At 45.3% G+C, this 13971-nt stretch overlaps 1 protein-coding gene across 5 annotated transcripts in view; it reads left to right on the top strand.

The window, feature by feature from the left end:
• Window positions 1–13971, top strand: part of RAVER2 (ribonucleoprotein, PTB binding 2) — a 28316-nt gene that overhangs the window by 12716 nt on the left and 1629 nt on the right. The window contains exons 4-13 of one of the 5 annotated variants that reach the window (XM_014250594.2): window positions 1276–1467; window positions 2365–2491; window positions 3392–3474; window positions 6062–6166; window positions 6405–6516; window positions 7704–7939; window positions 9504–9615; window positions 9958–10103; window positions 11215–11304; window positions 11850–11972. In XM_014250594.2, the coding sequence (XP_014106069.2) occupies window positions 1276–1467; window positions 2365–2491; window positions 3392–3474; window positions 6062–6166; window positions 6405–6516; window positions 7704–7939; window positions 9504–9615; window positions 9958–10103; window positions 11215–11304; window positions 11850–11972 (1326 nt within the window). Of the gene's footprint in view, window positions 1–1275; window positions 1468–2364; window positions 2492–3391; window positions 3475–6061; window positions 6167–6404; window positions 6517–7703; window positions 7940–9503; window positions 9616–9954; window positions 10104–11214; window positions 11305–11849; window positions 11973–13971 lie in introns of all 5 variants that reach the window. The other 4 variants (XM_088060722.1, XM_088060723.1, XM_088060724.1 and 1 more) reach the window with 4 other exon arrangements.

Here is a 13971-nt window from a genome sequence, read left to right on the forward strand (position 1 = left end):
AACCTCATTCTTTTCTTCTATCAACTTCAAATTGTCACTAAAAGGTCTCCACCCTTATCTGGATAGGAATAAAGAGTTTTTTTCAGTACCTGTTTAGTTGGGAAGTTGAAAAATTCCTGAATCCTTTGCAAGAATATTTGGTGGCTGCACTTGGGACAAGTTAAGGCAATTTTTAACTGTGTTTCATTTTAGCTGAAACTAAAATACAGATGTTCCATAGCTTCAAACCCTTCTTTTCACAAATACCTCAGGTCTTTGCCAGTGCACCTAAACTGGTATCAAAATAAAATATAAATATAAAATATATTTGTATATGAAATATGTGCTCTCCAGAGCTCTGCCCAGAGGCCAGGCTGTAACAGTGCCATTAAAGATTTATCTGACAACCCTCTTTTTCTTCCAAATCTTTGACATTTATATTTCAGTTGTCAGGGGAAGGTTGTGGGGCTGAGGTTGTTTTTATCCAGTGCAATCTGGAGCAGGTTTTGTCTCTTCCACACCAGAGCTGGTATCAGTTTATCATTCCCATTCATTTAGGGACTGGAGATTTTTGCCTAAGCTTCATCGCTCCCTTCTCACCCTGTTCTTTTTTGTTTGATTTAAATCTGCTCATTCTCTCTCAAAGTCTGCACACAAAGGCCAGGGCAGCGTTTGTCACATAAGCCCTTTTCCAGTCTGCTTGATTGATCAGTCTGGCATCTTCTCTTGGCATTCCCCACAACCACAGCCTTCACATGCTCCCAAAAGGCACCAGATACTGGTGGAATTTGCATTGTTGCATGTTTCAGCAGCTGTCATGCACCCTGATGAACGACACTTTGATTATTGCAGGCTGGCAAAAAATGAAGAATAATGAGTTTATAATTATCCTGCAAAGTAAAACCGGTTGTAGCATCCAGCTGTATTTACAATTCCCTTCTCATTCCTCCTTTGTTGTTTAAATATGTGTTAAATGCACGATGTTCTCCATGAGGTGAGATGGAAGTGAAGGTGGGAATGGAAGGGATCATGGAAAGATGGAGCAGATAACCACGAGGAGATAATCATGAGTCTGTAATGGTGGATGCCAAATAGATGAAGATGTGACATTCAACTTAATTCCATTATAATAAAAACATAAGATTTTGAGAAAGAAACCTCCTGGTTTGGGGGGAAACGTTATCCTTGGGTGGTGTCAGCAAGAGACCTTGCAAGGGGCAGGTGACAATATTGCAGGGCAGCTGCTGGAATTCCCAGTTTTCCTTGGAGAGCTGGGAACCGTTGTTGTTGTTGCAGTTTGCCCAGGACGAGGACGGCGGCAGCGGGGACTTTGCCGTGGTGGAGTATGAGAGCGCGGAGCAAGCGGAGAGCGTGAGAGGGGCCATGGACGGGATGACCATCAACGGCAGGAGGGTCCAGGTGTCCTTCTGTGCCCCTGGAGCACCGGGCAGGAGCACCTTGGCAGCTCTGATAGCAGCACAGAGGATGGTGAGATCCCTGGAAACCTCTTTGGGATGAGCTCGTCGCGCCTCAGCCGGGGCTTTGCGCAGCGAGGAAAAGGAGCTGGGCTTGGGAAGCTTTGGGGTTTATCAAAGCCACGTTGGACAGGGCTTGGAGCAACCTGGGATAGTGGAACATTCCCTGCCCATGGTAAAGGGTGGAGCTGGATGGGCTTTAACCAACCCAAACCATTCTGGAATTCTGTAGAATCAGCCCAGTTCAGGCTCCTTGCTAGGCAAAGATGGCCAGGAAGAAGATAAAATATATCCATAAAATACCACAAAGTTACACCCACATAGCTCTGGGATTTCAGTAAATGTAATCTCCTGTAACAGAAATCATTTCAGCTCAAAACAAAAGTGACTGGGAATGAGTCATGGGACGAGCTAAAACTTGGTTTAAAACAGAGGCAAGAATTTGTCAGCTTTAAGATGAATTTCAAGGCAGGAGAAATAGGTTCATTTCATGCTCGAGGTAGAAGAAAGCTTTTTACACCCACATGTCTTATCAAATTATTTCCTAGAAAATTGGATGTGATCAGTGTTACGTGGAAAGGCAGAAGAGTTCCCTCTCTTCAGCCAGCTCAGACCACATCTCTATAAAAGAGATGAGAAGTCTGTTACAAGATCTAGTGCTCATGGCAACGTTTCTTATTCTCCTGTACTGATAACGCTGGGTTTAAAGGAAAAAAAGAAATGTGCTTGAAATTGTGTCGGAATCATTTGTTAGGTGTTTAATTTGAGGGGAAAAATGCAAAGATCAGGGAAGGAAATGATATTTTTTTTGTGTCAGATGAAATGTGTACATTGCCATTGAAGCTTGAGGGATTTAAAATGTATTCATTGTTTTCTCCTGTTTCTAACACTTTTTATCTCTTCACTGGAGATGAGGAACAACAGGAAGGGCTTGCTTCCAGAGCCAAATCCAGTGCAGATCATGAAAAGTTTTAACAATCCAGCAATGCTGCAGATGCTGCTGCAGCCCCAGCTGCGTGGCCACGCTGTTAAACCTGGTAAGCTGCTGTAAAATAATGCAAAATTAAACCCTGTTCTTAGTGCTGCAAAGCTTTTGCAAAGTAATTAAGTGGAAATAACGTGTAAAATCTGTGCAGACACTGTTTCAGTGTGTTTGTGCAGATAATTTCACATTTTATGGAAGCAAAAGGAGGAGGTGCTTTGCTACACTTGTGTGTTTGGGTAAAATTCAGTGTTCCTACAAATATCCTTGTGTTAACTCTGTGGGCTCTGAATATTCATATTAGAAATGGGTTTAGAAAAAAATGTCTTTTGCAAGACTTTGCTAAACTTAAATCTGATCCTAGATCTGAATTTTGCAACCTGAGTCTTTCTCCTCTTGCCAGTGTAAAACTTTATTCTTTTGGCTGCTGCCACAGCCATGCAGAATATTTATTAGAGCATCAGCCAGAAACATTTCTGTGTTCCAATTAGGATGTGAATAAACATAAACCCTAATTAATCACATTTCAAATGCCAGAAGTGCTCAGAAGGATGAGGAGATCAAGTGGGAGAGAGCTGAGAGTGTGGTGACAAAGAAACCCCGAAATGGGGTGTGAAGTGACCACTTCAGGGCAGAAACACTTGAGCTAAATCTGAATTTAAAACACTTCAGATAAAGCTGAGGGCTGGAATCACTTCAGGAGTGAAACCTTCAGGTGTGGAGGAACACCTGGAGGGGGCCTTTGAGCTCTCACATCCTGATAATTGCACATCAAAAGGTTTCGTAGCCTCTCCCAACCTCAGCGAGTCTGTCCTTCCTTTGTAGTGACCTTTGTACACTTGAAAATTTCCTGGAAAGCAAATTTTAAAATACAGGATAATTCTAAAGATTTTTTACTTGTCCAGTTTGTAAAATATACAATTTTTTTTTGTGTGTGTGTGTGTTTCTGAAACAGTTCTTGGAGCATCTGCAGGTTTACCTCACCTCATAAATTCAGCAGTTGGGCCACCTTTTTTGCAGTTGAATAAAGTTCATCAGGTAGGTGACCAAAAAAACTCATCAACAGAGGTGTTTGGGGAGATCTTAACATGAGAGATCCTAACATTTTAAGGAATTACAGCTAAAATCAACCCGTTAGAGCTCTCTAAGGAAAGTTACGAGATGGGGGAGTCCAAAATGGAGTTACTTCATCTAAATTTTTGACTTTAAACCTGCCAGTGTAGACAAAACTTGTCATTACTGGCAGAACAAAATGCTCTTTAAATGAGCTCTCGAGGAGCCTGGCACATCCCTTTCTCTTGGAGCAGCTCATCCACGCTCCTTTAGAGACTTCAGGGGTTTATCTGATTCAAACCAACAAGTTCAGCACCCTTAGCTTCATTTTCAAGCTTGCAGGGACCCAGATGTGCCATAAATTGTGATTTGCAGATGTTATTTCTTACTCATAAACCCCCTCAAGGTTCTCTTGTAATTCCAGATGGGCACCAGAATTCCTGAGAGATAATGGGAAGGATCTTTGGGATGAGTTTGTGCTAGAAAACCAGAATGAGAAAATGCACCCACAACCAGAATTTGAGCTGAGGTGCTCTCAGGGATTTCTCCAGCTTTGCCAGGAGCCAAAAATTGAATTTAATATTCGTGGTAGGGATTTACACAAATACCTACAAGGGACTGGAGTCAATCACTCAGCCTTATTATTTCTGATATTTCAGAAATTGCCATTTAAAAAACAAAATCCCCTTCAGCATCAATTATTTCTGCAATTCTTTTGGCAAACACAGGCTTAGAGATCTTAAAAAAGACCCAACTAAAATGCAGAAGTATTTGCAGAAAAAACAGGTTTTTTTCTTTAAAAACTGGTAGATGAATATATTAATTTTGAATAAATGCTGCTTAATTTTGCCCCATCCAGTGAGTTGCATTTGTCCATATAAAAAATTACATCATTCTTTGTGTTTTTTTTTAGAAAAAAGTTTAAATGATAATTTCATTTGGTTTGTTCCTGCTGCTCTCTCTTCAGCCTGTGCTTCCTTGGAAGGCAGTGTGAGTGGTGCTCACAGCTGGAGCCAGGGATGTTTTCCACAAGTAACAGTGGGATTGATGATGATCCAAAGGTTTTTCCAGTGGTTTTTGGCTTGGGAGAGCTGCAGCCAAACAACTTTGTGTTTTCTCTGTCCAGAGAATTAAAAGTCTCATTCTCTTCCTGGGAGCTTCCTGTCATTTAATGAGCTCCAAACCTGAATTTTAGAAGGATTTGATGATCCCAATATCTTCTATAAGGCAAATTTTGCCCTGTGATTTATTTTGGGGAATTCTCTAAAGCCAGAGAAGCAGGTCACTGTTTTATTTTTATTGTCTTGAAATTCAGTGTTGTCACTGAAACACCTCCCCAGTCACGCTGATTTAGCTCCCTGCATGTCTTGGGTTTCTGTTTTATATTCATGGCTTTGTAAAGTAACAGAATGAGAATAAATGTTTTCAAAGAATTATTTAAAAAGGATTCCACAGAGAATATTTGAAGGCTATTTACTCAGTAATTTTTCAACTCGAGGTAGCCTGATTTGCAACTTGTTTCTCTTAATTTCTCTTAGTTATAAATTATCCTGTGCCAAAATAATGCATTTTCAGCTTTCTCAGGGATGCTTCCTTCAGTCATCCAGCAATTTTATTAAATCTTGATTAATCCAGAGCCTTTCCTGTGAGGATTCTGACCAAACTGATTTTTCCACTCTTTTATTTCTGAAAGTTTTGCAATTGAACCACTTTGCTTTGTTGCTGGAGCCAAGTTCAGAAGGAGCAGCCCCTGGCACTGGTGACAATAACCAGCCCTGCATAATTTCTCCTGGAAGTCACTGAGACAATTAAAATAGATGCATAACTAATCTAGATATGGCACATCTTTGTTTGGAAAAGCTCATTTCTGAGTCCAGAAGATCGTATTTTAGTCAAAAAGGGTTTTTCCCTAGGGAATTTAACCCTGCCACCCAAAGACACAGCCTAGGCTTGGAAATATCTGGGAAGTGTTTTGCAGTCTTCATTCCCTGGGTTTGGTGATAAAATATAATAAAAAAGCGTGTACTTGGTGTGATCACAGTGTCCTGTATATTTATTTTTGTACAACAACCTATAGAACAATCTATATTTTACTGGCAGGTGATGCTGCCAGACACTTCCCAGGCCTGCAGCATAAATCATGATGCCTTTTAAAGTTTATTTTAAGCCTCAGTGCTGGCCAGAGCTCATAATATTGAATATACCAGTGGCAGAGTCTGAAGAGGGTGCCCCAAAGTTATTAATTCAGTGGCTCAGTTCTGGTGGCAAACTGATCCAGAATATTTTGAATGAACAATGTGAATATTTTATAGACTTGCCAGTCTGCAGGCACTGGGATTTGTCAGGTTTTAATGGCTCTGGAGTAGGATTTCATGTAGATTGTTGTGGGGGGGAAACATATCTGGATATTCCTCTGAAGCAAAATGAGTCTGTGGAGGAAATTATTATTTTCCTTTGCTGTCTTAAGTAAAAACGTGAAATTTCTTCAAGCAGCACTGTGTGTAAATGTTTATGTCCTGCTGTTCTCCCTGGCTGCCAACTAACCCTTGTTTTCATTTTAATCCTTTCTCAGAGCTCAATTCTGGGGAACACCTCCAGCCTGCTGCTGCAGAGCCCTGCCCACCTGCCCCTGCCCCAGCAGCAGCTCCTGAAGATGGAAAACATGCAGGCAAACAGTGTAAGGCTATCCCTGCACCTCTGCCTCTCTCTGAACACTCCTAGAATTCCTAAAAGAAACCATTTTTATCATCAGGTGCCCATGATCTTTATGTTCCCTTCCAACCCAACCCATTCGTGGTTCTGCCATCCTTGAACAGTTCAGTGGAGCTGAAAAGGTGGAGAATGTGGATGTCTTAAAAAGTAGCTGTGAGCAGATTATTTTAATGATTTACACAGTTTTCTCTTCTTCCTTTTAGAAACCAGGTTTGCTGGGAGAACCTCCAACAATGCTCCTGCAGACAGTGCTGGGCATAGGGGTGATGCCAGCAGTGAACTCAGGCCTGGCAACACGAGGAGAAGCTCTCAAGTGTAAATGACATTTTTATTTCATCCCAAATCAGTAGAAATGCCCAGCTTCACATTATGCACCTGGCTTTCCCTCTGGGTAACAAAAGCAGGTTGTTAAATCCTCTGCTAGCTCAGTTACTGCCTTTTTGTGTACACTTGGAGTATGTTTTTATTTAGAGGTGACATTTTCTGGGTTTTTCAAAGCAGGTAAATGTGAGTTGCTTAAGAGGAACCACAAATTTGCTCTTTGCCTTCATTTTATTAAGAAATTAGTTTTAACAGCCAGTCTCTGACAGATGTTAATTTGGAATGCAAATTTCTGTGCCATTGATCCCTCAATATTTATGAGAAAAGATCAGTTGGATACTGGGGGTGCTCACCTGGAGAGGAGAAGCTCCAGGGAGAGCTCAGAGCCCCTTGCAGGGCCTGAAGGGGCTCCAGGAGAGCTGGAGAGGGACTGGGGACAAGGGATGGAGGGACAGGACACAGGGAATGGCTTTAAGCTGGAAAAAGGGGGATTTAGATGGATATTGAGAAGGAATTCCTGGCTGTGAAGATGGGCAGGCCCTGGAATAGAATTCCCAGAGCAGCTGGGGCTGCCCCTGGATCCCTGGCAGTGCCCAAGGCCAGCTTGGAGCACCTTGGGATAGTGGGAGGTGTGTCTGCCATGGCAGGGGTGGGAATGGATGATCCTTAAGGTCCCTCCCAACCCAAACCATTCCAGGATTTTCTGATCTTGTTTCCTCCACTGCTCCCTGTGTTCTGCAATCCTGGCTGTGCTCTGAGTCATGGCAGTAACCAGGAGCAAGGAAAAGGTATCCAGGAGAAGGCAGAAAGCTGCTCTAAATGTCCAAATTTTCATTTTGGAGAACACTTTCCAGCTCTTCAGTTAAAAGAATTCTTCCTGATGCCAGTTGAGGTGGGGTTCCCCCCTGTGTTCCCATCCAGCATCCTCCAGGATGTTGTTCCCGGTGTTTTTTTAAAAAATGACAGGAAGCACCAAGCAAGTTATCACACGGAATGTTTAGAAAAGTCAGAGTTTTATTGAATCAGCTTGAAATTGAGTTGTTTGCTTGTGGGATGAGAAAAGAACAAAACCTAGGGAAGTAGATCTGGAACAGTTCTCCTACCTCATTAACCCCACAACCAAACCCTCTCTAATAAATCCCATCTAACAGCAAAATTTCTCCATTTATGGCTGGCTGCAGCATCTAACCCCGCTCCCATTGCAGCAGCGGCAGGGATGGGCATGCTGCCATTCTTCCCAAATCAGCACATTGTTGGACAAGCTCTTCCCGGGCCCAACGCCGCTCCAGACAAAGGCGAGGCGGTGCCGGGAGCGCAGCCCTTCCCTCCGGCACTGCCCAGCCTCCCCGCCGGGGCCCTGCGTGCTGCCCCCTCCAAGGCTCCCGGGCAGCTCAAGAACTGCGACTCCAGCCTGGGGGTAAGGAGCATGCAGGACAAACACTGCCTCTCCCTCCTCTTCTGTCTCCTCTCCCTTCTCTCCTCTCCTCTTCTCTCTCCTCCTCCTCTTCTCTCTCTCCTCTTCTCTCTCTCCTCTTCTCTCTCTCCTCCTCTCTCTCTCCTCTTCTCTCTCCTCTTCTCTCTCCTCTTCTCTCTCCTCTTCTCTCTCTCCTCTTCTCTCTCTCCTCTTCTCTCTCTCCTCTTCTCTCTCTCCTCTTCTCTCTCTCCTCTTCTCTCTCTCCTCTTCTCTCTCTCCTCTTCTCTCCTCTTCTCTCCTCTTCTCTCCTCTTCTCTCTCTCCTCTTCTCTCTCTCTCCTCTTCTCTCTCTCCTCTCTCTCCTCTTCTCTCTCTCCTCTTCTCTCTCTCCTCTTCTCTCTCTCCTCTTCTCTCTCTCTCCTCTCTCTCTCTTCTCTCTCCTCTCTCCTCTCTCCTCTTCTCTCTCTCCTCTTCTCTCTCTCCTCTTCTCTCTCTCCTCTTCTCTCTCCTCTCTCCTCTTCTCTCTCCTCTCTCCTCTCTCCTCTTCTCCCTCTCCCTCTTTCTCTTTCCTTCCTCTCTGTTTTACCCACGCCTGTTTCTCCACTCCAAGCTTTGCTTCATCGCAGGAGCACCCGTGAGACATCTCCAGGTCACTGTGGATACCAGGGAGAGAGCAGTGCTGCTGCTTGGTGGTCCAGCACAATGAACAAAGGAAGCTCCACGCTGCTGCAGGGCTTCTTCCCATCTGTTGGCCTCACAGTGCTTGATGATAGAATTTATCTCAGGGGCTGTATCTCTTTTAAAGGCCAAAAATTGAACTTGGGGTTGAATTTTGGGATGAATCAGGAGCAGTTCTGGCAGTGGGCCGTTGTGTTTCCAGGTGGTTGTGTGTATATAATTTTTTTAAAATATTTTAAAATATTATTTATTCTCTAAATAAAGGGAATAAATAATATTTATTATTTATAATAAATAAGTGATAATAGTGAAGGTGAGGTGTGAGAGGATGATGGGATGGGATTTAAGTGATCTCATTCTTTCAGAATTTTTTTTCTGCCCTTAACAAAATTTACCTTTTTTATAATATACATCAATACTTTGACCTTGTTGGGGAATCGTGCTTAATTAATGATATTCCTAACATTTGGCCTTTTGTTTCCTTGTGTCTCCAAGTGAAAAGAGTTGATTTTGTCTTGGCCACATACTTAATGTTCACTCCCTGCATCTGGAATTGTTTGAGTGATTATTATTCCTTCACTTGCATATAAAAGGTTTTCTTTTGTTTGTTTGTTTTGTAATATCCTTTAGGAACTTGCAGTCTGAAGAGAAACATTCTTGCAAAAACTATTTGGAAGAAAAGAGTGCATGCAATGTGTCCAGATTACTGAAATAAAATGGAACTTTTGAAGGATTGGACTTCAAAAGCTTCATTTTATTTCAAAAGTTGCATTTAAAAGTTTTTTTTTTTCATAGGACTAAGCTTTTTCCAAGACCCTGCTGGGCCACTTAACCTTGTTTCTGACCAGTTTTATATGAATTTAATGCAAACTGCCCTGTCCATTTTTCAGACTCCCTTGAAAAAACAGACTTCTCTGCTTGGGGAACCCCCAAAAGAAATACGACTGAGCACCAACCCCTACTTGAATTTGGCAAGTGTTTTGCCTGGCATCTGTCTGCCAGGTAAGCAAACATTTCATGGATTTCATTGCAAATTTCCACAGCCAGAGCGTGGCAAATATTTATCCTGTTTGCCTGGTAAATCCAGTGACCACAGCATTTATCCTCATGGAAATACTGTAGCATGTCTTAAAATTGCAGATTTATGCTGATGGTTAAACAGGGGTAAATTTTCAGAGGCTCACAAACTCCTTGAAGCCTTTCAGTTATTAAGCACTGATTAATTTACGGCACAGCCTAATGTGAAGAGGCAAATTTCAGTTTTAATCCTGGGATAGAACCCAATTTATGTGTTTTTTACTAGCCAGGTGTTTATTCAAACTCTGTTCTCTGTGTTCCCAGCAGCAATTGCCAGCAAAGCCTCCAGTCCTCCACAGCAGACCAGCCTTCCAAACAATGTCATGGATGCTGCTGTGTCTCAGGGAACTGCATCACAACATGCAATGGAAAATTATTTCAGTTATTCCCAGCAGCCTGGGGAATACCCACAGGTAAGAATTCCACAGCCTGGTGTCCCCTGGAATTCTCCCAGAGCTGCTCCTTGTTTTCTCTGGGTGTTCTTCCTGAGCCTCTCCAGTGACACTTTATCTCTTCCAGTGTTCAGATTTAGCACCAAGAACATTCCCAGCTCAAATCACAACCCTTGAAACAATTGCTTCTTGAGAGCCTGAACTCTGGGCACTCGCTAAAAAATGACTTCTCACCACCTCTGCCTTCAAAACCAGGGTTTTTTCTCTTTGCCTTCCCCAGAAGTTTTTAAGTCTTGAACTTTGGCTGGATGCCAGAGAAGAGAGCTGTGCCTCCCAGCTCCTGCAGAGCTTGGGGGATGTTTGCCAGCTGCTGTCAGTGCACAGGATGTGCTCCCCATCTGCCCCATGTGGTGATCAGAGTGTGGCCATGAGGTGCAGGCTCTGCAGAGTGCTGCAGTTCCACAGGACACTGGGAAAGAACATTCCCATATTTCCATTAACCATTCTGAGTCTGTATAAAACTGGAGCTGTCCAGATCAAATCTGAGAGCTGCCTCCTCCCCAGGCTGTCAGTGGGGAGACAGAGACTTTCCTGGGCTGCTGGCAGGGTCTGTGAGCCCCAAACTCCTGGGAGTCAGGTGGCTCCCGAGGATGGAGAGGGTTTGGATTGGGAGGCTCCCAGCCTGACCAGAGGAGTGAGGGTGAACAGAGTCACTGCACACAGCAGGGAGCTTTGCCAGACATCTCTTGGATCAGATCTGGTGCCTAAAGGGGCTCCAGGAGAGCTCCAGGGACAAAGCCTGGAGGGACAGGACACAGGGAATGGTTCCCACTGCCAGAGGGCAGGGCTGGATGGGATATTGGGCAGGAATTGTTCCCTGGCAGGGTGGAGGTGCCCAGAGGAGCTGTGGCTATCCCATCCTGGAAGTGTTCCCAGAACAGGAATTGTCCCTGCCTCACTGTCAGGCCAGAGGTACAGAGGTGCCTCCTGTACATTTTAAGCACTTACCATGATTTAAAATGTTTGATTTGAGCTTCACCAGTGGTGCTGAAGGTGTTTTGATGCTTCCTGGAGAGCTTTGGGTTGTAAGAATTGTAGGCAGACACAGGAGAGGATTTCTGCTCCTCTGTAGGAGGCTGTCCAGCAGTGGTACCAGCATTATGCTCAGGCACATCACTCTACCCAGGCCAGAGTGGATGGCTTGGAAAATGAAGCCTCTGAGGTGAGAAATCATTTTGTTTTCTTGCTGTCTCCACTGGCTGTTGCTGCCATCAGCTTTTGGACACCTGCTTTGTGTGTTGGCACAGGAATGAGGGGCTGGAGAGCGTGGGGTGAAGGCACTGCATGGGCACTGCTGCACCCCCTGGAGTCACACCCAAAATATCCCTCTCTAAAATCCCACCAGCCAAAATCACCTGGAACGCTCAGGAATGCATTAAAATATTCCCACCAGGAAGCAGCACACCACTAATGGCATTTCCCAGTGCTGAACTTCCCAGCATTGAAAGGCTGTTTCTGGCCCAAGCTGAGGTTTTTGTGAGCAAGGAGAAGGACACATTTTAAAGGAATTACGCAAATTAAACCATCATCCAAATCCCACATTTTGCTCCAGGAATTGCTGCACACCCGAGCTGCTGGGAATTGCACCTCTTGTTACTCAGGTATTTCCATACCTGCTGAGAGCTCATCACCATAGCAAAACAAAACAAAAAAAAGCATCATTAAACCTTTTATGCTTCTACTTCATGGATCCCGTTCTGGATTCAGGAATCTACAGGTGGATCTTTCCCAGACTACAGCACCTGCCTGCAGGTGGTGCCTCCCCTTCTGAGTGGAGCCCAGGGATCGCAGCAGGGCTTGCAGTCTCCTCCGGCAAATCCCTTAAAGCAGGTGAGAGGAGAGGAGCAGCTGCAGACGCTTCTTCCCTGTCTGGTGCTGCCCCCAGTGGAGCTTTCCCTCTGCATCCCTGCTCCACACAATTCCTAGGAATGGGAGGAGAGGTTGGACCAGCTCCAGAGCCCTCCAGGCCCTGGGGATCAGCTCCTCTCAATGCCCCAAGACCCACGGGCAGGGCAAGGCTGGGTTTTGGGAGCTCCTTGGAGAGGTGTGAGTGTGCAGAAATGCCTGGAAGGAGGCAAATAAAGTAGGAAGAGAGTAGGAGGAGGTTCACACTGGGTTTAAATGGATATTTGTGTGACTTGCAGATGGTTTGCACTGGGATAGAATCTCTAAAGTGGAGAGAGCGGCTCAAAATTTCCTGGGAAGCAAATTAAAAAAAAACACAGGATAAATCTAAAGATTTTTCCCTGCCTGATTTGTAAAATACACAATTTTTTTTTGTGTGTGTTTCTAAAACAATTCTCGGAGCATCTGCAGGTTTACCTGGTCTTGGGAACATCCAGGTTACCAACTCTGGGGCATAAAATGGTTTTTATTTGGAATTACAACAGGTGCCAGCTGCAGCCTTCTTCAGCCAGACCCACTGAGCAAAGCTTCCTTTGCTGGGGCTCCAGTGGGCACCGAGTTCTCACCAGTAAATGGAGTAGGAATGCTTTGGGAGGAGTGAGGGCCGGTTTATGGAGTCTGGTTAGGATTTAGAACTCCTGAGGAGTTCCCTGTTGCTGTGCTGTAGGTAAATCCCATGGCTCCTGTTTTTATGGGTGGGAGAGCTGAGGGGCCTGGCCCTTGCATCACAGCATTAAATCCTGGGGGTTCAGTTCTGGCATGAGGCTGGGCATGAGATCCCAATTTTTTTTTGGAGATTTTGAAGGCAGTGCATTCCTTTTAACTCCAGCAATTCCTGACTCGTGGGTAGAGCTGGCTGTGAGCTGGTTTGGGGTGAAAATGGCCAAAGCCTGGCCATGGGTTGGGACATGAAAAAATGGAATTTTCAGATTCCCAACAGCTTTCCAAGGCTGGAAATGATGGAATGGCAGCAGAAGGAGAGAGTGTGGGGTTTGAGCCAAGCAGCTCCTCTCAGTTTATCTCCAGAGAGGTTCCTGGGGTGGTGCAGAACAGCTCCCTGGGATGTTGGTATTAATGCCAGGAGCCATAAAAGGCAGGAGGAGCACAGTCAGTGCCTTGGCAGAGGCACAGCAGTGCAGTTTGCCTCCCAAGTGCTGGAATTGCAGATAAATCTCAGTGAAGAGGCTGCTCCAGGAGCCTCTGTCAGTTCAGGGACCCTGCAGCTCGTTCAGATCCTGCTTTTTGGGGCTTTTCTTAATGCTGCTGTTTCAGAGGCTCAGGAGGAGCAGGGTCAGGGGGTTTGTGTGAAGCATCAGTGAGCCAGAAGCTGGTGGAGGGACACAGGACGTGGGTGACATTCCTTGGCTTTCAGAACTGCAGGAGAGAGGACAGGCGGAAAACTGAAGTCTCTCCTGCATCAGTTTTGTGTTTGTGATGAAGGTGCCCCCAGGATGAAATCGGCCTGAGCAGTTTGAGCTGTGGCTGTGAACAGCACAGGGTGCTTGGAGAGCTGCTGGGAAAGGTTTTTCCAAAGGGAAGGTGAACCCAGGGAGCCCTTGGGGCAGCCTTGGAGCAGCTGTGCCCTCACAGAAACCCCACTCTGGGCCCCTCAGGGCTGTGTCAGCGAGGAGCTGAAATTTCCATTAAAGATCCATTGCTGCTCCATCCATCCCTCACTCCCGTGTGAAGGCAGGGCCTGAGATCCTGCACAGACCCGCTCTGGCACAGCTGGAGAATTCATCTTTCAGCCCCTGGCTTGGTGTGGGAGCTGGGCCAGGACTGTCCAACCCCTTCAGCTCCCCAGGAGGAGTGAAAGGTGCCTCATCCTAAAGGCTGGGGATGGCTGGATCAGCTGCAGGACAGCACCAAGGCCATTATCCCACTGGATTTTATCCAGGTGCTGTGGAATGAGGCCACTTGGCAC

The sequence above is a fragment of the Pseudopodoces humilis genome, chromosome 10, assembly GCF_049639895.1.
Source record: "Pseudopodoces humilis isolate 2021_Gansu_Grassland_sample_001 chromosome 10, ASM4963989v1, whole genome shotgun sequence".
Lineage (NCBI taxonomy): Eukaryota > Metazoa > Chordata > Aves > Passeriformes > Paridae > Pseudopodoces > Pseudopodoces humilis.